The sequence below is a fragment of the Geotrypetes seraphini genome, chromosome 1, assembly GCF_902459505.1.
Source record: "Geotrypetes seraphini chromosome 1, aGeoSer1.1, whole genome shotgun sequence".
In the NCBI taxonomy this organism is placed as follows: Eukaryota; Metazoa; Chordata; class Amphibia; order Gymnophiona; family Dermophiidae; genus Geotrypetes; species Geotrypetes seraphini.
This window is the reverse complement of record NC_047084.1, coordinates 64,704,973-64,726,978: the sequence shown is the minus strand read 5'-3', so window position 1 is coordinate 64,726,978 and position 22,006 is coordinate 64,704,973. Positions and strand designations below refer to the sequence as shown.

Here is a 22,006-nt window from a genome sequence, read left to right as displayed (position 1 = left end):
GTGGCCTGGAACCAGTAAGCTGAAAAACAGGCAAATGCACCTCTTGATTAACATGGAAGCCGAAATCAACTTTGGCAGGAAAGAAGGAACCGTGCGCAATGAAGACCAGACACCGAGAATCGGCAGAATGGCTCTTTGCAAGAGAGAGCTTTAAGTTCAGAGAAATAGCTTGTTGAAGTAACAGCGACCAGAAAGACAACCTGGAAAGAGAAGGTCAAGAGGGAAGCATCCCGAATAGGCTCAAAGGAGCTATGGTAAAGCCAGACAGCACCCAGTTGAGGTCCCACAAAGCGAACAGTGATTTAATCAGCAGTTTAATGCAAAGAGTCGCTTGCAGAAATCTGGCAATGGCAGGGAGAGTCACCCAAGATTAAGGATGGTCTTGGGTTCTGAAACAAGTGAGCACAGCCACTTGGATATGAAGGGATGCCGCGGTGAGGCCTGCATCTAGACCATCCGGAAAAAGGGGAGAATCACCTAAATCTGAACAGAATAAGGCTCCATCTATTCTTGGCCACACCAATGCTGGAAAGTCTGCCATACCCCAGTGTAGGCAGACACAGTAATCGACAGCATGGACTTGAGAAGTGTGGCAAGAACTACCTCCAAATAGCTTGTGTACACTAAAGCTGAACACACAAAAGCTATTCCGTAAGAGCAAAGCAAACCGAGTCCTCCATAGAGACCTCTCAGGAAAGCAGGTCTGGAGGGGCACAGAACTGAAGCTGCAACCTCTGAGAAGACGCAGCAGATCTGTGTACCATGGCCTGCCAGGCCAGTCTGTAACCACCAGAATGATACAGCCCGGAAGGGTCGCTATCCACTGAATGACTCGGCCTATCATTGAACGAGGATATGGGACACATACTGATTACACCTCTCCCCAAAGATCAGAAACCCTCAACAGCACTGACATCCAACTACAGACCCATAGCAAGCATCCCCCTATTCACAAAACTACAGGAAGGATTGGTCAACCTACAACTAGTAAACTACCTAGACAAATTTAACATCCTCAGTGAACACCAATTAGGTTTCAGGAAAGGATACAGCACAGAAACAGTCATAGCTTCCATACTAAACCATCTCTATGATCTTTTCAGCAAAGGCAAAAGCGCTCTGATTCTGCAACTAGATCTTAGCAGTGGGTTCGACCTAGTAGACCACAAAATCATGCTACTTTGCCTAGATGCAATGGGGCTCTCGGGAAAGGTAAAGAAATGATTCCAAGAATTCCTAACAAACAGATCCTACCGAGTAGCCAGCAATGGAAATTACTCCAACCCATGGAAAAACCCATCGGGGGTGCCCCAAGGCTCCCCACTATTACTCACACTGTTCAACATCTACATCGCATCCTTAGGTCATCTACTACAAAAATTAAACTTAAAGCATCACATATACGCAGATGATATATCTATCCTAATCCCCTTAAATGACATCACAAATGAAATTACAGATAACCTCTCACATACAATGATAGAAATCGAAAAATGGACTACCAACTTCAAACTGAAACTAAACACAGAAAAGACAAAAGTCTTTTTGGCAAGCCCCAATGACAAAATAACCAGAACATCGTTAAAAGTAAACAACCACGAATACCCAATCTCCAAAACCATAAAAATACTGGGTATCACACTAGATACACACTTAACCATGGCTGACCACACAAACTTACTGGTGAAGAAATGCTTTTACACGCTGTGGAAACTAAGGACTATTAAAAAATACTTCGACACAACATCCTTTAGATTACTAGTGCAGTCGCTGATCCTATCTATCCTGGACTACTGCAACATCATGTACCTGGGTATCCCCCCTCCCCCCCCAAAAAAAAAAAAAAACTGTGCAAAAATTAAGAATAGTGCAAAACACTGCAGTTCGCTTGATCTTCGGACTGAGGAAAAAAAGACCATATTAGCCCCTACTACAAAAAATTGCACTGATTGCCAATGGAGGCACGAATACTGTTCAAGTTTGCATGTATCTGTTTCAAACAGGTCTGGGGACTAGCACCTTCCTACCTGCTACCACACTTCACGCTACACAACTCCACACAAACAACCAGAAACTGAAACATCACAGGCTGCAAATACAAATCCTTTCTGGACAGAACTTTCATGTTCCAAGCAAGCAGACAGCAATACTGGCTGGGAAACTACATAAATAGAGCCAGGCAGACCTACAGCGCATTCCGAAAATCAATTAAAACCGTTCTATTTGACAAATTCATCGCCCCAACAGATGGCCTTCACTCACTATGATATTTCCCCTTTGCAAACCTGATTTAATTTCTCATGTAACTCCTATTTCTTATGTAACATTTCTCTTCTTGAATTCTGTAATTCACTGATTGGCCAGCCTTCTTCAGTGTGAACTGCCTAGAAGTCATTTGACTATGGTGGTATAGAAAAATAAAGTTATTATTATTATTATATGCCAGGGAGGAAAGACATACAGGAGAATCCTCTGAGGCCACGGTGGCACAAGAGCGTGAGATCTTTGCTGTCAGGCTCAGATCTTCGCCTGAAGAATCGAGGCGTGCACAGGGCAAGAGCTATGACGTGACCCTTTATTTTGGCTGGAAAGGGTAGCAAGTCAAGCAACCAACACAGATAAGTCCTAGCTTGCATATCAAGTACCAAACAGACATTGAATACTGGGACAAAATTTTCATGTCAAAATGCATTGAGTACCAAATTTGATGAGTTTAAAAGCAGTCGATTACCAAGGCATGACTGTATAAAGAGTATCTGGCTAAGCTCGATACTTCCTCCAGAACAGGTTCCATGGCATGAATGGCCAAGAGATGGTGCACTGTCATTCTAACTCTGGCCTCTTTCTTCAGCTGTCCAGCAGGAGAGTCTATGAACAGATCCAGAGGGGCCGAGAAAACTCAATCCTGTGCCACTCCCTGATAATGTCCAGAACCTAGCAGTTGAATGAGATCTGTTCCCATTTGTCCCAGAATGCAGACAGTCACCCTCCAATATGAGGAGAAGCAGCTGTCTTCCTGGTGTCATTGCTGCTTCTTGGAGGTCGAGCCACCGTGGGAATCTGTCTGTCAGTCTGTCCCCTCTTCCTAAAAAAAGGCTGCTTTGGCTCTAAAAGCAATCATTTAATTCACCTGTCTCTCTGAAAATCAGACTGTAAGCTACTCGGCAAACTTCTCCTTACTCTACCTCTATCAGTGACCTTTTTGATTCTAACCAAACCCAAGATGGCTCTCTGCCCATCTGTCCCCTCTTCCTAAAAAAGACTGCTTTGGCTCTAAAGACAGTCATTTAATAATAATAATAATTTTATTCTTATTCTAGTTGTTTAGCCCCTTACATTAACGGGTGCTAGCAGCCCTTCTCCCTTACTTTTACCTCCTCCCTGTCCAGCACCCCCCCCCCATTCCCTGCTCCCCCTATATAGCAGTAGCCCTTCTCCTTTTATCTCCCACTGTCTAGCAGCACATCCTCCCCATTTCCTGCTCTCCCTGTCCAGCAGTAGCTCTTCTTCTTTACTTCCTGCTCCCCCCCTGTCCAGCAGTAGCCCTTCTCACTTACCTGTACCTTCCCCACTGTCCATTGGGAACCCTTCTCCCTTATCTGTAAACCACCATGCAGCCTTACATTTTAGAAATCCCCCACCCCATTCCCTGTGCAGCAGGGCAGCAGCATTTATTTTCTTTTCTGGCCAGCTCCCTTGCCAAATTTCAAAGCCGCAGTCAGCGGCGGCTCCTCACCCGATCCCCGCTTACAGCGGGCCCGCACTCGCGGTCTGGTTGGCTCCCTTGCTGGAGATTTTCGCGGTGGCGGCTCCTCTTGCATCCTGCCCTGTGTCCGGGGCTTCTCCAAGGGCTGGCTCCCATGAAAATGTTGTGTTGCTTTTCGGGGCCGCAGCAACGGCTTCTCTCCGGAGGCACACCAGTGTTGGAAGCCTTGTCTCTGACGTTGTGACATTGGAGGGGTTTCCAACACTGATGCAGCTCTTGGGGGGGGGGAGGGGGCTGCCGGTACGGCTTTGAATGGAAGGGTAGCATTTTGCGGGAGGAGCCACCACCGTGGGGGGCTTTGGTGGGAGAGCCAGCCGAACGCATGGACCGAGCAGCCCGGGCCCCGATCATCTGCTTCCCCTCCCCCTCCCCAATTGAAAATCATCCTCAGAGGCGTCCTCCGAGCCCCGGGAAGAGACGCGGCGGGGCGACTTGTCCAGTCAGTAGAAGGAGCGGATTTTAACTCTCCATTCGCCGCTCCCCCTTCCTCGCTCGCTCCTCCATTTGCCGGGAAGGACTAAAGATCCTTGTAAGCGCGCATGCGCACTCTGCCAGCCACATCCCGACAGATCACCATGAAAAAACACCATGAACATCTTCTTTCACATCAAGCAGCATTGTGGGGTAAAGACCTAGATCAACTGCTTTCATCCACTACTTATGAGGAATTCAGAAAACGTCTAAAAACTCAACTGTTCCTAAAGTATCTAGACAACTGACCCACTCATCTTCTTTCTCCTCCATAGTGATTCCTTTGTCCTATTAATCTGGACTCCTCTTTCTCCTCAACAACGCATTTCCAGTCCTATTAACTCTCCTCTTCCCCCCTCTTAAATTCAATCAATTTGTACCTCGCTTAATCTATTGTAAACCGCATAGAACTTAACGGTATTGCGGTATATAAACTGTTATTATTATTATCAGGGAAGTGCGCGGTGAGAGTGCGCATGCGCGCTTAGCATTTTATTATTATAGATACCGCCAAAGCTGTAGTAGTTCGAGGCGGTTTACAATAAGAGGAGCTGGACAATCAGCGAAGAAAGGTACAAAGTAAAGTTATAGAGTACAAACATGCGGATACAGGGATATGAAGGGCTGGAACAGTCAGCGAACAATCAGCGAGAATAGGCGCACTGTACAGTCATCAATACATGTAGGCAGAGAACAGAGCGGGATTGAGAGATTGTGGTAATTGGTTGGAGTAAAGTGATAGGGCAATAGGAACATTAAGGTTGCAAATCGGTTGAACAAGTTATGGATTAGGACTAAACATGAATGTAATAATGGGCGGGTAACTTCTACTTTAGCATCCTTGAGGGAGGAACCCCAATTTTGAGTGGGTAAAACCAATCCTGTCTTTGGGAGGTGGGAACGAGCAGGGCTGGTTAAATTTTGAGATTTCCTGAGATCGGGGACCATGATATCATTTGAGGCCTTACAACATCTTCCTGGGGTGAGGGCTGGGGACTATTTGGCTTATCTACAGGTAAAGCACTTTATAACTACTAGAGGATGGAAACGATTTTTCACGTTGAGGCTGAACACCTGGAACAATTGTGGGGGACTATACAGAGAGTGCCCAGGCCTATCTCTATAATTTACCAATACTTACGGGGCAGGGTGACATCGAAATTTGGTTTTCAAAGTCATTGGGAGAGGATCCAACACTGTTCTTTCACAGCTAAAGAGTGGGAGCATATATGTGGGGAGGTAGGCAGAGCGTCCATCTGTGCTCTTATACAGGAGAATACCTATAAGGTATTGAGTAGGTGGTATTATAACCCAGAGAAACTTCATAGGATGTACCCTCATCGTCGGCACTTTGCTGGCGGTGTCATGCAGCTGTGGGCACCTTTATGCATATTTGGTGGGAGTGCCCGGTGTTAGTCCCTTGTTGGCAGGCTGTGATGGGGTCTTTGTCATCAATGTTGGGGATTACTATTCCTGTTACTCCCCAAGCATGTTTGCTGGGGATGTCTAATATCTGTGAGAATAGATAGCAAACCCGAATATTGTATATGGGTTTGGCGGCGATTAAATGTCTTATCAGTGCTTACTGGAAACAATCTCTGGTTCCCACTCTGAGTGAATGGAACGTGAAATTAGCTTTGCTGGGGAAAATGGAAATGTATGTGGCCAAACGTAGGGGATATTATTTGCAATCCATGAAAACCTGCACCGTTATTACTCAGAAATTGCATATTTAGAATATTGAAGACTGCATGATTCTGATGTCTGTTTTCTGTAGATGGGGGGAGGGGGGTATTTCTTAGAGGGGAATGAAGATGTTGTTGGATGCCTATAAGGAGTTATGTTGCCATTAGATCTGGTATTAGCACAGAAGGTGTACTCTTTGCGTTGATTGCTTTGTTTGAAAACCAATAAAAATCTAAATTTTTTTTTTTTTTAAAAAGAAAAATGAAATGAACACCTGGCAGGGAAGGGGAGACAGGGTATAGAGCCTGGTATATATTAGTACACAATTTGGTTCAGAATGTTTTTTTTCTGGTTTTCCTACTCTAAATCTAGGGTGCATCTTAGGGTCCGGTACGTCTTATGGAGCGAAAAATACAGTAGATACACTACATCAACCACATGTTTATTCACACCTTCAAAGAAGTCAAGCAAATTGGTAAGGCAAGGTCTCCCATGGCTGAACCCATGCTGACTTTGTCTCATTAAATCATGTTTGTCTACGTGTTCCAAAATTTTATTTTTTATAATGGTTTCCACCATTTTGACCTGCACTAGTTCCTGCTTTTTTTTTTTTCTTTGTTTATGACCAATGTCTCCAGCAGAAAAAAGCAATGGGGTCATAGAAACTCGATAGATGTTTTTTAGGCTTTTCTAAAAAATTCTGAAATAGAGGCTTGATTTGTCTCATGTGACTACTGTGAACTGTTCATCTGAATTACAAAATCTTGTTTAATTTTCACAAACTTTCTAAGAATAATTTATTCCAATTTCAACTTATTCTTTTACTTGGATTTTCCTATGAGCAAGGATTAGGAAAAAAAAAATAAAGCAAAAGGTCAGACTCTCTTATAAAGATATTTAATTCATAGTTTTACAGCTCCAGTGCATGCCAGACAATCCCAATCAATCAATCTAATGTATTTAAAATCCCCCTTCTACTTTTCCATCTATAATACAATTTTCTGCATTTACCTTGAGTATTGTACCAATTAGACTCCAATTCCAGTCAAGGTTTTCTTTATGCTGAAGTACCTGGCTATCTTTTAAATTCATCACAAGGGCCTCCTCTGTATCCTGCAGTACAAAAAGAAGAAAAACAATCTAGCAAGAGTAAAAAGGATATGTCGGTCATCTCTGACTTGCTTTTAATTATTGTTCTCCAGATAGTAGGATTCATCAGGCAAACAAATCATTGAACAGTACTAAGGGGCAACAGCTCTACCAAAGTTTAGAACAATTGTAAAGTTGAATCATATGAAATCCTATTCAGCAATCTCCTTAGTCCCCTCGTTTTAATTTATAGCCTATTGATACTAGGTGGGTAACAATAAAGAGATTAGGTTCATACCTTGATAATATCTTTTCCAGTAGATAAGAAAGTTATGCTGAACCTTATGGTATTTTGTCCATTTCCATGAGCATAGAAAAGAAGGATATCAATCATAGCTTTTGAAACCTCCTCTTTCTCCCAGGAGTCTGCTGCCCCATTCAGTTCGTTCCAAAGCATGCAAGAGCTCTACAGTAAAAGACAAAACAAGGGGAAGACATGGGGAACTCCCCAAAACCAAGGTTGTGATCTACTCATGTAATGTTATGTCAATAACGAAATTGTAATGTATAAATAAAAGATTACCAATGAACAGTAAAACATTTCAAATAAAAGCAATAGCATGAATATTAGTGGAGCTCAATTATCTCTTGAGATTCTATTTACAAACTGATTCTGAACCCATAGTCTGACTGGCAGAGAAGTCTTAGCTATGGAGTCTTAGCTATGGGTGGGAGGTTTAGCATACTATGCCTATCTACTGGAAAATATATTATCAAAGTAAGAACCTAATCTCTATTTCCAGTGCAATATGAATGGTATACTGAACCTTAGGGATGTACCTAAGCAGTCCCCAAAGTTCCAGGTTGGAGAGATAAGCCTGCTTTTAGTATTGAGGATCCAAAAGTGAAATCCTTGTGCGCTGCCACATCCACTCTATAGAATTTAGTGAAGGTGTGTAGGGAAGACCATGTCACAGACCTACATATCTCTACCAGAGGTATCGCCCTCAATTCCGCCCAAGCTACTCCTCTGGTCTAATGTACTTTCAACAAAACTAGCAGCTGTTTGCTGCAGACAATGTAGGTGAAGGAGATTGCTGACTGAATTCACTGGGAAATAGTGGCCTTGGAGGTTGGTCTGTCTCAAGTTGACTTATTGGTTAAGACAAAGAAATGGTGTGATAGACATAACATAAATCTTTATTTATATACTGTGACTGCTGTTTACATAAAAATGGCTGAGAAGAGTAAACGAGCTACATTAAAGGAGAAGAGAACTGAGAAACTGAAGGACTGCAGAGAGGGAATTAAGAGGACCTAACCAAGAAGGGAGGTTAATAAACGAAACTCATTAGTCACTCTGCAGATGTCCAGCATCTTTAAAGCTTTGTCTTTCTTCTTAGAACCCATAGGTTGAAAGGCTAGAAGCCTAACTTGCTGGTTGATTTGAAATGCTGAAAAAACCTTTGGCAAAAAGCAAGGTACTGTATTCAAGGTCACTCCCATTTCTGTGAGCCTCAGAAATGGTTCCCTGCATGGCAAAAGCAAGAAATTTCCCAAGCAAAACAACTGTTCTGTTCAAACATAATAACACAAATACTCTATGAACAAGTAACAACCAACAGAAGCATCAAAGGAGCACAGGTAGTACCCCTGTAGAAGCTTAAAATTATTATACAGTATTCTTCAGGGCCCAAAGGGCTCACTGGAATCCAAGATACAACTTGGAGAAGCATAAACAGAATGAGACAGTAAGCAGGCGAAGGAAGGGCAGGTGGGAGTCTAGAGTGACACACTTATCTACTGGAAATGATATTATCAAGGTAAGGACATAAATCTCTTTTTTCAGAGCAAGAGATGTGTCATTCTAGACCAGCAGTCTCAAACACACGGCCCACGGGCCGCATGTGGCTCTCCAAATTTTATTTGCGGCCCGCGGTCTGGATGCGATCATTCTCTTCGTTTTGGATCAGCAGCGTGTCTGGCCGGCTCGTTCTGTTCAAAGCCGCGAGTTAGCAGCTCCTTGCGCTATCCACGGAAGAGCCGGCCAGACACGCTGCAGCTCCAGTGGCGTACCAAGGGGGGGGGGGCGGTCCACTGTTCTCCCTAGAGTGCGGTTCGTGGCTCGTCTAGAGCAGTGGTGCCCAACCTGCTTCCCTTCCCTTCTCACCGCTGCCATCGGGGAACAGGCCTGCACGGTGTTCTTTGATCTCCCTGCTTCTCTTCCGCCCGACGTCAATTCTGAAGTCGAGAGGACGTTCTGGCTAGCCAATCGCTGCCTGGCTGCCCGGAATGTCCTTTCCGATGTTAGAATTGGCTCCGTGGAGAACAGAAGCAGGGAGATCTCGGCCTGTTCCCGATGGCGGCGGCAGCAGCAGCAGCCTATTCCCTGGCGGCGGTGGCATGGGGGAGGGCAGGAAGGAAGGAAGAAAGAAAGAAGGGGGGGGGAAAGGGAGCCAGAAACAAAGCAAAAAATGGGACACAGAATCAGAGAAAGACAGACATAGAGAAAGAAAGAAAAAGTTGGGGGAGAGAATGAGGTCTGGAGGAGAGGAAGCATACAGGAGGCTGAAAGAAGGGAAGAAATATTGGATGCACAGTCAGAAGAATAAAGTGCAACCAGAGACTGATGAAATTACCAAACAATGGTAGGAAAATGATTTTATTTTCAATTTAGTGATTGAAATGTGCCAGTTTTGAGAAAGAAAAGATATTAAACTTTAAATGTGAGTGCTGCAGAAAAAATAGAGTACTTGGAGGGCCGCAGAAAAAATAGTTAATGTCTTATTAAAGAAATGACAATTTTGCATGAGGTAAAACTCTTTATAGTTTATATATCTTTCCTTTTAACTGTTAAAGGAAAGTTTTATAAACTATAAAGAGTTTAACCTCATGCAAAATTGTCATTTCTTTAATAAGACATTAACTATTTTTTTCTGCGGCCCTCCAAGTACCTACAAATCCAAAATGTGGCCCCGCAAAGGGTTTGAGTTTGAGACCACTGTTCTAGACAGTGAGATATACAAAAGGAGTCCCAGAAATCTAGAGTAGGCTGACTGCGCTGGCCTACAACACAGAGGAACCAAAGACAGAGTCCTCTCTCGCCGCAACGTCACACTGTAAAACTTTGCAAATGTGTGTAGAGTGGACCAAGTCACCATTCTACAAATCTCCTCTGGAGAGGGTGCCCTAGCTTCCACCCAGGACAAAGCAACACTTCTAGATGAATGTGCCTTATCAGAAACAGAGGATTGTTTCCCCACAGATAATGTAGGCTGACGAAATGGCCGCTGTTTCTAACTCTTTTAGAGATATAGGCTCATCTAAACTTCGTTTTATATGCTCAGGAACTTTTGGTCCAACAATTAAATTTTAAAAATCTAAACCCTCCTTTTCCCTCTCTACATAAGGCTCAGAAGAATACAGGCCTTTATAAAAATTCAGAAACTGCTTTAATATTTGTCCAATCTGATTATTTATAATTCCTTTATCATCTTTTATTGCATTAATATTATTTCTTCTTTTCTTTGCTTTGAGATAATTTGTCAATAATCTTCCCGCCTTATTAGAATTTCCATAATAAATTGTTTGTTTGGAAAACAAATCCTTCCTTATCATTTTTGAAGCTAATTCATTATATTTACCTTTTGCCTTTAAAAGAGCTTGCAGTGTATCTTGTTTCCATTTATTTATCAATTTAGATTCTAATAATTTAATTTATTTTTCTAAGTCTAAATATTGTTTTTTAATTTGCTTCCTAATAAAAGCAGAATATGAAATAATAAAACCTCTTATAGTGGCCTTAAAGGCATCCCATAAATTTTCCATGGATATATCCTCTGATAAATTAAATTGCAAAAATTCATTAATTTGTATTTTAAAATCCGTCAAAAATTCGTCATCCACAAGCAATGCATTATCAAATCTCCATAGAGGTCTACTATTCTCTGGTTGATCTAATTGTAATTCAATCCATATTCCTGCATGATCTGATATAATAATTGGATCAATAGAAGCTTTGATCACATGTTGAACTTTATGAGTTGGAATAAAAATATAATCAATTCTTGAAAAAGATTTATGAACTGCGAACAAAATGAAAATTCCTGATCATTAAAATGAAGAATACGCCAAATATCTTTTAAATCACATGATTGAACTAGATTATCTAAACCTAAAGATTTTATATTTTTACTCTTTTTTTATCCATTAAAGGATCCATCACAGCATTGAAATCCCCGGCCACAATTAAATTAGAAGTAGCCAGTGGTAATAACAATTTCTGTATAGTTTTAAAGAAGTCTTGTTGATTCGAATTAGGGGCATATATATTAAACAATGTCAGGGTATTATTTCCCAGACTCATATCTACGTGTATCCATCTACCATGTGGATCTGAGTTTACTAACTTAAAAGTGTCCATACATTTTTTATTGATGAGAATTGCTACCCTGCTTTTTTACCTGTAGCCAGAGCAAAAAAACATTTCTTCACCCACCCACCTTCTAGTTTCTTTGACTCAATCATATTTAGGTGAGTCTTCTGCAAGTAATAAACATCCGCATTCTGTTTTTTTATAAATGACAGTACTTTTTTCCTTTTAATCATATGATTAAGGCCATTGACGTTTATGGAGAAAACTTTAAAAGACATCATGATGAATAAACATATAATAAGTAAATAAAATCAAGCAATCAATAAAAAATTTTGCATCATAAACATAGACATCAACTTCCCTATTTCCAATTCCAAAAACTGAAAGCATTCCCCTTCTAGCACACTCATTAATCCCTGTAATACCCCACCCCTTCTGCAAACCTAAAGATTTAATGATCTTTATCATAACCATCCCTAAACAACTTAGAAACCCAACCCTTTTCCCTCCCAAGCCCCCCCAATATAATGACTGCCTAAGAACACACATTGGAATATTAACCCCAAGTCTTCCTCCCCCCCCACCCCGGGCAACCCTCACTCATCCACATATATCTTTTCATTAAAAATTAAATAAAAACTTTACTCATCTAACACATTAAATTAAAATATTAACCTAAATCAATATTTCACAGTCATAAAACTTAAATTTTTCCTTTCTTTTAAAATATTAATTAATTGATACCTCTGTAAACAAAATAATAGATATCATATTAATAGAACTAAATTTTACTTTCTTATTAAAATTCTTCAGTAATTTATATATTTGTAAATAAATATTAGTTAATAACATTAATATCAATATATATTTTTACCATTTCTAAAATAATATTTTATATTCCTAGAAATTATCATTCTTATCCATATGCACATAATAAAATTTCTTCCCAATACTTCCCATAAAATATCATAAGGTATATTAATTCAATTCTATATTCAATTTTATATTATATTCAATTTCATTCTGCCATCACATCATGTAAACCAATGCATTTCTAAAAAGGTCTAACAGTATCCCAATCTCTTAATCATACCCTATGTACAAATAGGAATCTAATCATATAGTATTAATATATCCATAGTGTCCTAAAAGGACATGGGTTCTGCTTTTGAGAGGAAGTCTTTTAATTTCTCAGGTTCACTAAAAAATAAAGACTTATCTCCGCTAGAAATTCTCATTTTAGTTGGATAATAAAGACCATACTTGTATCCTTTTTCTTTTAGGTTAGGTCTCATTTCAAGGAATTGTTTTCTTATGTTTGCTGTGTTTTTGGCAAAATCTGGTAAAAACCTAATTTTTGACCCTTTATAGTTCAAATTCTTGTCACTTTTTGCTGCCTTTAAAATATCAACCGCCTGTTGATATCTTAATAACTTAAAAATTAAAGGTCTTGGTCTCCCTTGATTATCAGCCCGCCTGTGTTTGAAATTCAACTGTAACAGTCTGGGCAACAGATTCTCTAAAAATTGAATCACATTATCCCCTTCTAAATTTTCAGCTAAACCAAAAAGTTTCACATTCTTTCTCCTACCGCGATTCTCATAATCCTCAAGCTGATGTGTTAACTCTGTGATCTTCAAACTGTCATTCTTACACCTTTTCTCTGCATATTCTAAAGCTTCCGGTTTTTTTTTCCAGTTCAGTTGTTCTTGTGTTTGCTATTTTCAATTGGCGATGAATATTCATAATTTCTTCTTTTACATCAACCATATTATTAACATTGTCCCGTAACAGTTGTTTAATATATCTCAACTCCCCCATAACTTCTGCTTTGCTGAGTTCTTCCGTTGCGTGTCCAGGAAGAGGAAACTTAGAGGGGGTAACTTGATCCTGCTTTTGGCGCTTAGCAACCCCTCTGGTTTCGTTTTTAGCCTGTCGTGTACTTGCCATGTTCCTGCACCGCACTATACCTCTCTGAAGCTGAAAAAGCAATGTTACTTACCGTAACAGTTGTTATCCAGGGACAGCAGGCAGCTATTCTCACTAGTGGGTGATGTCATCCGACAGAGCCCCGATACGGACGTCTCACAAGCATGTCTTGCTTGAAGAAACTCAGAAGTTTCGAGATGCCCGCACCGCGCATGCGCCAGTGCCTTCCCGCCCGATGGACCGGGCGTGTCTCCTCAGTTCAGGTAGCTAGCCTGAGAAACCAACCCAGGGGAGGTGGGTGGGACATGAAAATAGCTGCCTGCTGTCCCTGGATAACAACTGTTACGGTAAGTAACATTGCTTTATCCCAGGACAAGCAGGCAGGTATTCTCACTAGTGGGTGACCTCCAAGCTAACCTCAATGGGATGGTGGGAGTGTTGGCAACTTAAGAGAATAAATTTTGTAACACTGTTTGGCCAAACTGTCCATCCCGTCTGGAGAAAGTATCCATACAATAATGAGAGGTGAAGGTATGAACCGAGGACCAAGTGGCAGCCTTACAAATCTCCTCAATTGGTGTCGATCTGAGGAAGGCTACAGAGGCTGCCATTGCTCTGACCTTATGGGCTGTGACCCTACAAGGAAGGGATAATCCAGCCTGGGCATAGCAGGAAGAGATACAAGCCGCCATCCAGTTGGAGATGGTACGCTTCGATACAGGTCGTCCCAACTTGTTCGGATCAAAGGAGACGAAAAGTTGAGGAGCAGTTCTGTGTGGCTTGGTGCGATCCAGGTAGAAAGCCAAAGCACGTTTACAGTCCAGAGTGTGAAGAGCCGATTCTCCAGGATGAGAATGAGGCTTTGGAAAAAATACTGGAAATACAATGGACTGGTTGAGATGAAATTCAGAGACCACTTTAGACAGGAATTTCGGATGAGTGCGGAGGACCACCTTGTCATGATGGAATACTGTGAAAGGTGGATCCGCCACCAAGGCCTGAAGCTCACTGACCCTGCGAGCAGACGTGAGGGCCACCAGAAAAACCACTTTCCAGGTGAGATACTTAAGTGGAGCCCTGTTGAGAGGTTCAAACGGAGGCTTCATGAGTTGAGAAAGGACGACATTGAGATCCCAAACCACGGGAGGAGGTTTGATAGGAGGATTGACATGGAAAAGTCCTTTCATAAATCTGGAAACCACAGGATGAGCAGAAAGAGGTTTCCCCTGTAGAGGCTGATGGAAAGCCGCAATAGCACTCAGGTGGACTCTTATAGATGTAGACTTGAGACCAGACTGAGACAGGTGTAGAAGATAGTCCAACACAGAGGATAGGGAAGCTCGCTGAGGCTCCTTGGCATTGGAAATACACCAGGAAGAGAATCTAGTCTACTTTTGGGAGTAGCATTGTCGAGTAGCAGGCTTCCTGGAAGCCTCTAAGACATCCCTCACCGTTTGAGAAAACTGGTGAGGAGTTACATTGAGAGGAACCAAGCTGTCAGGTGGAGAGACTGCAGGTTGGAATGAAGCAGTGATCCTTGATGTTGAGTAAGCAGAGAAGGAAACACTGGAAGAAGGACTGGTGTCCTGCTGCTGAGTTGAAGCAGAAGGGAGAACCAAGGTTGTCTGGGCCACCGAGGAGCTATGAGAATCATGGTGGCTTGGTCCGATTTCAATTTGACCAGAGTCTTTTGAATGAGAGGAAATGGAGGAAACACATACAAAAATGGATTCCTCCAATCCAGCAGAAAGGCATCTGCCTCGAGGCGATGAGGAGTGTAGATCCTGGAGCAAAACTGAGGCAGTTTGAAGTTGTGGGGAGCCGCAAAGAGGTCTGTCTGAGGCGTCCCCCATTGTGCAACGATCTGATGAAGGGGGTTGGAATGGAGAGTCCATTCGTGAGGCTGGAGGAGTCGACTCAAGTTGTCTGCCAAGACATTATCCTTCCCCTGAATGTAGACAGCTTTGAGGAAGGCATTGTGGCGAACTGCCCAATCCCAGACTCTGAGAGCTTCCTGGCAGAGGGAAGCCGATCCCGTGCCCCCCTGCTTGTTGACATAGTACATGGCGACCTGGTTGTCTGTGCGGATGAGGACCACCATGTCGTGAAGCAGATGTTGAAAAGCTTGAAGAGCGTAGAAGATTGCTCTGAGCTCCAGAAGAATGATCTGATGGAGGCGGTCCGCACTGGTCCAGAATCCCTGAGTGCGAAGCCCATCCAGATGAGCCCCCCAGGCATAGGCCGAGGAATCGGTTGTGAGAACCTTCTGATGAGAAGGAGTGTGAAACAGCAAACCTCTGGATAGATTCGAAGAGGTCATCCACCAAAGTAGAGACTACCGAAGAGCAGGAGTGACTATGATGTGTCGAGTCAACGGGTCTGACACTTGAGTCCATTGAGAAGCTAGGGTCCACTGAGGAATTCTGAGATGGAGCCTGGCAAAGGGTGTCACATGATCTGTAGAGGCCATGTGGCCCAGGAGGACCATCATGTATCTCGCTGAGATGGACTGGCGAGAAGATACAGACTGGCAGAGATGAAGAAGAGCATCCATGCGCTGAGGAGGAAGGAATGCTCGAAGCTGAATGGTGTCCAGTACCGCCCCGATGAAGGGAAGGGACTGGGTAGGCTGCAGATGGGATTTGGGGAAGTTGATCTCGAAGCCCAAGCTCTGCAGGAAGCAGATCGTGGTCAAGGTCGCCGAAATGACCTCTGGAGCAGAGGGGGCCTTGATGAGCCAGTCGTCAAGGTAGGGAAATACCTGAAGACCCCTGTTCCGGAGTGCAGCGGCCACCACCACCAGACACTTCGTGAAGACTCTGGGAGATGAGGACAGGCCGAAAGGAAGCACTCGATACTGCAGATGTAGATGTCCCACCCGAAATCTGAGGAATTGGCGGGAGGCCGGATGAATGGGAATGTGAGTGTAGGCCTCCTTGAGATCCAGAGAGCATAACCAGTCGTTCCGCTCAAGGAGGGGGTAGAGAGAAGCAAGGGTCAACATGCGAAACCTCTCCTTTACTAAAAACTTGTTGAGGACTCGAAGGTCCAGGATGGGTCGTAGGTCGCCCGTCTTCTTCGGGACGAGGAAGTACCGGGAGTAAAAACCCCGGTTGTGCTGGTCTACCGGGACCGGCTCGACGGCCCGAAGCCGAAGCAAAGCCTGAGCCTCCTGAAGGAGAAGGGCGGTCTGTGTTAAGTTGGAAGGATACTCTCTTGGAGGGTGGTCCGGGGGGACCCGATGGAAATGAAGAGAGTATCCTTCTCTTACGATGGAAAGGACCCAGAGGTCGGTGGTAATAGCCTCCCATCGATGGTAAAAATGATGGAGGCGACCCCCGATGGGAAAAATAGGGGGATGCAGAACGAGGTCGGTTATGCTCTCTGGAAGAGAGTCAAAAAGGCTGAGTAGCCTTCGGTGCAGCCGGCGGCTGAGGTTTCTGCTGAGCCTTCTGGGGAGGCTGGGTCGTAGGTCGCCCGTCTTCTTCGGGACGAGGAAGTACCGGGAGTAAAAACCCCGGTTGTGCTGGTCTACCGGGACCGGCTCGACGGCCCGAAGCCGAAGCAAAGCCTGAGCCTCCTGAAGGAGAAGGGCGGTCTGCGTTAAGTTGGAAGGATACTCTCTTGGAGGGTGGTCCGGGGGGACCCGATGGAAATGAAGAGAGTATCCTTCTCTTACGATGGAAAGGACCCAGAGGTCGGTGGTAATAGCCTCCCATCGATGGTAAAAATGATGGAGGCGACCCCCGATGGGAAAAATAGGGGGATGCAGAACGAGGTCGGTTATGCTCTCTGGAAGAGTCAAAAAGGCTGAGTAGCCTTCGGTGCAGCCGGCGGCTGAGGTTTCTGCTGAGCCTTCTGGGGAGGCTGTCTCTTCGTCGGTTGTCTCGCAGCAGGAATCTGACGAGGGGTGTAGCGCCGCTGATAAATCAAAGGCGGTCTAGAAGGTCGAGACTGCTGAGGCTTGGGCTTAGGCCGAAGGATAGATTGAAAAGACTTTTCATGATCCGAAAGTTTCTTGGTAACAGTTTCGATAGACTCGTCGAATAAATCAGCGCCCGCACAAGGCACATTGGCAAGTCTGTCTTGGAGGTTCGGATCCATGTCAATTGTCCGAAGCCATGCTAATCGACGCATGGCCACGGAACAGGCGGCAGCACGTGCCGAGAGCTCGAAGGCATCGTACGAGGACTGCATCAGCTGAAGACGTAGCTGGGAAAGGGAGGCTACCACTTCCTCGAACTCGAATCGAGCCTGAGCATCAATGTAAGGAGTAAACTTGCGGAGCACCGGCAAGAAGAACTCCAAATATGAAGAAAAAAAGAAATTATAATTGAGCACTCGAGACGCCATCATAGAATTCTGGTAGATTCTCCTACCGAACTTATCCATCGTTCTCCCCTCTCGTTCCGGTGGTACAGAGGCATAGACCTGGGAGGGATGAGAATGCTTGAGAGAGGACTCGACCAGCAGGGATTGGTGAGAGAGTTGAGTGCCCTCAAACCCCTTATGATGAACAATGCGGTATCTTGCATCCAATTTGCTCGGGACCGCAGGGATGGAGTACGGCGTCTCGAAACATCGCATGAATGTTTGATCCAGTAATTTATGCAGAGGAAGTCGAAGAGACTCTGCAGGAGGATTAGGCAAGTGCATGGTGTCGAGATACTCCTTAGAATACCGAGACCCAGTGTCCAAAGTCACATCCAAGTCATCCGCCATTTGCCGGAGGAAGGAAGAAAAAGACAACTGGTCCGCCAGTACCGGCCTCCGAGACGGGCTGGAGGAAGTAGAAGCCTCAGGATCCAGGGAGACTTGGGAGCGACAAGGAGAATAAGAGGTAGATGGCTCCTCGTACTCCGGCCCCTCCTGGGGAGATAAATCCGTTGAGGAGTACCCCAGACGTGGCAGCTTCTTCTGTGGCGAAACCTCCGAGTGGCGCGAGGAGTGCCGAGAGGAGTGTCTGGATCGATGCCCCTCCCGGTGCCGGGAGGGAGAGCGAGAACATCTATACTTCACATGGTCCCCCGAAGCTTCCAGGGAATGTATGGGACTGGAAGCGGTAGAGCGAAGGGGCGGAATGGAGGCCGCCTCCCGTGTTGCAGTCCAGGCCTGGTATGGAGTGCGGAAGAACTCTTCCTGTGATTTACTATGCCCAGGGCTTCGATCATCAGTCGGGGGAATGGCACAGTGATGGCGCGGAGGCGTAATGGGCTCTAAAGGAGGCATATCGCTAAAGGAAGCCCGCCTCGAGAGACCAGCCGCCCTTCGCCGCTCCTCCTCGTCAAGCAACGAGATCGATCGATGAGGAGGAGGGGGAGGGGCTGTCTGCCCCCTGGGACCGGGAGATCACCCTGGATGGAGGCGATTAATCTGGGCCCCATAGTCTGCATGAGCTCGACAAACTGAGCTTCCAGCAGGGACCGCAGCGAAGCCGATATGGAGGGATCCGCACCGAAAGGGGGTCCTCCAGCACGGTCTTCGCGCTCCTTCATGGTCGAGTGCTTCTGCTTGGCAGCTTTCGGCACTTTTAATGACCACAGGTGGAATAGTGGAAGGCGGTACCTGAGCCGAGGAGACGGGGACAGGCACCGACGTCGAACTCGTGGCCGAAGTCGGGGTAAACGAAGCCGGCTTCAAAAGGCCCGGAGTCGCAGGAGTAGTCGCTGGTTTCGCATGGACAGGCGAAGCGGCCGATGAAGTCGAAGCAGAAGGTTCTTTAGCAGCTTCCATCTTGAACATCGACTCCCACAACAGGCAGCACCGCTTAAACGCTCGCGCTGTTAGAGTAGAACAAGGCCGGCACGATTTTGGGAAATGTTCTGGACCAAGACACTGCAGGCAGCGTCGATGCGGGTCCATCAGCGAAATCGCGCGCTGGCACTTGCTACACTTTTTAAAACCGGTGATTGGCCGGGACATAGGCCGAAAAAGCTCCGCCGCTAGATCGAAGGAGCTGGGCCTGAGCCACGTGGCCGACCCGGCCGATTCGCTGGAAGAAAAAAATTTTTTTTTTTTTTTTTTAAATAAAAGAAAGAAAACACACGAAAAGAGGAAAAGAAATCCAAAATCGCGGAATTAGAAGGCAATAAAACGGGAATTCAGTCAGCGCAGAACTGAAGTAAAACTTCTCAGCTCCGCGGAAAGAAAAGAACTGAGGAGACACGCCCGGTCCATCGGGCGGGAAGGCACTGGCGCATGCGCGGTGCGGGCATCTCGAAACTTCTGAGTTTCTTCAAGAAAGACATGCTTGTGAGACGTCCGTATCAGGGCTCTGTCGGATGACATCACCCACTAGTGAGAATACCTGCCTGCTTGTCCTGAGATAAAAGTAAGGTAACTTATTTTTGAGTAAATAACCAGTGCAAAGGTCGGAGGAGCGTCGTGATCACACTTCCATTTTGTGTGCGCGCTAAGCCACGCCCCCCGCTATTGCGGTTTAGTAAAAGGGGGCCATGGTGCAAAATATAGACAGCATATATAAATTCTCAAAACGGACACATTTTGATCACTAAATTGAAAATAAATTCATTTTTCCTACCTTTGGTAATTTCATCAATCTCTGGTTGCACTTTATTCTTCTGACTGTGCATCCAATATTTCTTCCCTTCTTTCAGCCTCCTGTATGCTTCTTCTCCTCCAGACCTCATTCCCTCCCCAAACTTTTTCTTTGTTTCACCCTGCCCACTTTTCTTTTTCTCTCTCTCCATACCCCCTTTCTTTCTGTATGTCTGTCTTTCTCTCTCTCTCTCTGTGCCCCATTTTTCTTTGTTTCACCCGGCCCCCTTTCTTTCTTTCTAGCTCCCTGACCCCCCTTTCTTTCTTTCTCCCTGCCCTCCCCTCCCCCATGCCACCACAACTGGGAAAATGCTGCCACCGCCGCTGGGGAATAGGCTGCCACTGCCGCCATCAGTAACAGGGCGGCGCCGAGTTCAACCTGCTTCTCTTCCCCGTGGGGCAGACCAACTCTCGCCACCCGACGTCAATTCTAACGTTGGAGAGGATGTTCTGGGCCAGCCAGGCAGCGATTGGCTGGCCCAGAACGTCCTCTCCGACGTTAGAATTGACGCGGGCGGCGAGAGTTGGTCGGCCTCATAGGGAAAAGCAAGGAGAACTCGGCATCGGCCTGTTCCCGATGGCGGCGGTGGCACTCAAGTGGCTAAAGAGCCGCAGTTTGCCGGCCTAGGAAGAACACTGGAGGGTGACAAGCTGTGCACCCCCTTGGGGCATAAATCCGGGGTGGACCGCCCCCCCACCCCACCCCCACCTTGGTATGCCACTGTGTGTACCTCCCTCCCTATGACCAAAAATTCTCCTTTCTTCCATTCCCTGTGTACACAACCATCCCTTTCCCTCCCTTCCTCTCTCTCAAGTTCATGCCTTCTGTGTCCAAAAACACATTCCCTCCCCCATCTCTGCATCTCTTTCCTTCCCTTCCTCTCTCCCAAGTCCATGCCTTCTGTGTCCAAAAACGCATTTCCTCCCCCACCTCTGCATCTCTTTCCTTCCCTTCCTCTCTCCCAAGTTCATGCCTTCTGTGTCCAAAAACGCATTCCCTCCCCCACCTCTGCATCTCTTTCCTTCCCTTCCTCTCTCCCAAGTTCATGCCTTCTGTGTCCAAAAACACATTCCCTCCCCCACCGCTGCATCTCTTTCCTTCCCTTCCTCTCTCCCAAGTCCATGCCTTCTGTGTCCAAAAACGCATTCCCTCCCCACCTCTGCATCCCTTTCCTTCCCTTCCTCTCTCCCAAGTCCATGCCTTCTGTGTCCAAAAACGCATTCCCTCCCCCACCTCTGCATCTCTTTCCTTCCCTTCCTCTCTCCCGCTGACATCGGGGAAGACTTCCGGTCGGCTTTGTGTGCGCGGCAGAGCAGGAAGGAACAGAAGATGAGCCTCGTGGCTCGAGTTATATTTAACCCCGCGGGTCTCCCGTCGTTCCCATTCAGCTCTCTCCTGTGCACCCCCTTGGGGCGTGCACCCGGGGCGGACCGCCCCCCCTGCACTCCCCCTAGGTACGCCACCGCTTCTAATTCTCCCTCTCACCGAGATCTCCGAGAATCTTGGCAAGAGGGAAAATTAGAAGTTCTTGAGCATGCGCAGATGCATGCTCAAGGCTGGCAGAAGCAGGAAGATCTTCTAGCGGCACCGGTACGTCCTGTGGGCTGCATGCCGGTGCCAGACGGGGTGTGTGTGTAAGTTTAAGTTGTTTGGGCGGTGGGTGCCGGTTATCAGGGGGGGGCTCGCAAATCGAGTCAACACTCGGTTTGCCAGACAAGTTTTGCGAGAATGTTTTGCTCGTCTTACAAAACACTCGCAAACCGGGTTACTCGCAAACCGAGGTTTGACTGTATAAGCAAAATTTGTTAGTGTAAACAGTATTTTTATGTGCCATCCAGCTCTGAATCCCCTGCATCAAATAAATTAAACACAGTCCTTTTTCCTCAAAACATTATGAAACCACATTTCACTATATTAAATCCCCACTGATATCCTAAATGACCTCACATCTGTCAGACAGACGAATAGACGTCATCTACTAATTCAGCATTTCCTTTATTTTATAAATGAATGTCTAGAAATATCACTTAGCATGCAAGAACAATATGAATCCCAACTATGTTACTGAAACATAAGTATCAAAAGAAAAGGCTGCAATATAATTATTTCTGCAACTTTTATATCAGATAAA

At 45.3% G+C, this 22,006-nt stretch overlaps 1 protein-coding gene across 5 annotated transcripts in view; it reads right to left on the bottom strand.

Moving 5' to 3' along the window:
- RICTOR (RPTOR independent companion of MTOR complex 2) overlaps positions 1–22,006 on the bottom strand; it is a 607,299-nt gene that overhangs the window by 294,509 nt on the left and 290,784 nt on the right. For all 5 annotated transcript variants that reach the window (XM_033932568.1, XM_033932543.1, XM_033932533.1 and 2 more), the window contains one exon: positions 6,935–7,036. In XM_033932568.1, the coding sequence (XP_033788459.1) occupies positions 6,935–7,036 (102 nt within the window). The remainder of the gene's footprint in view (positions 1–6,934; positions 7,037–22,006) is intronic.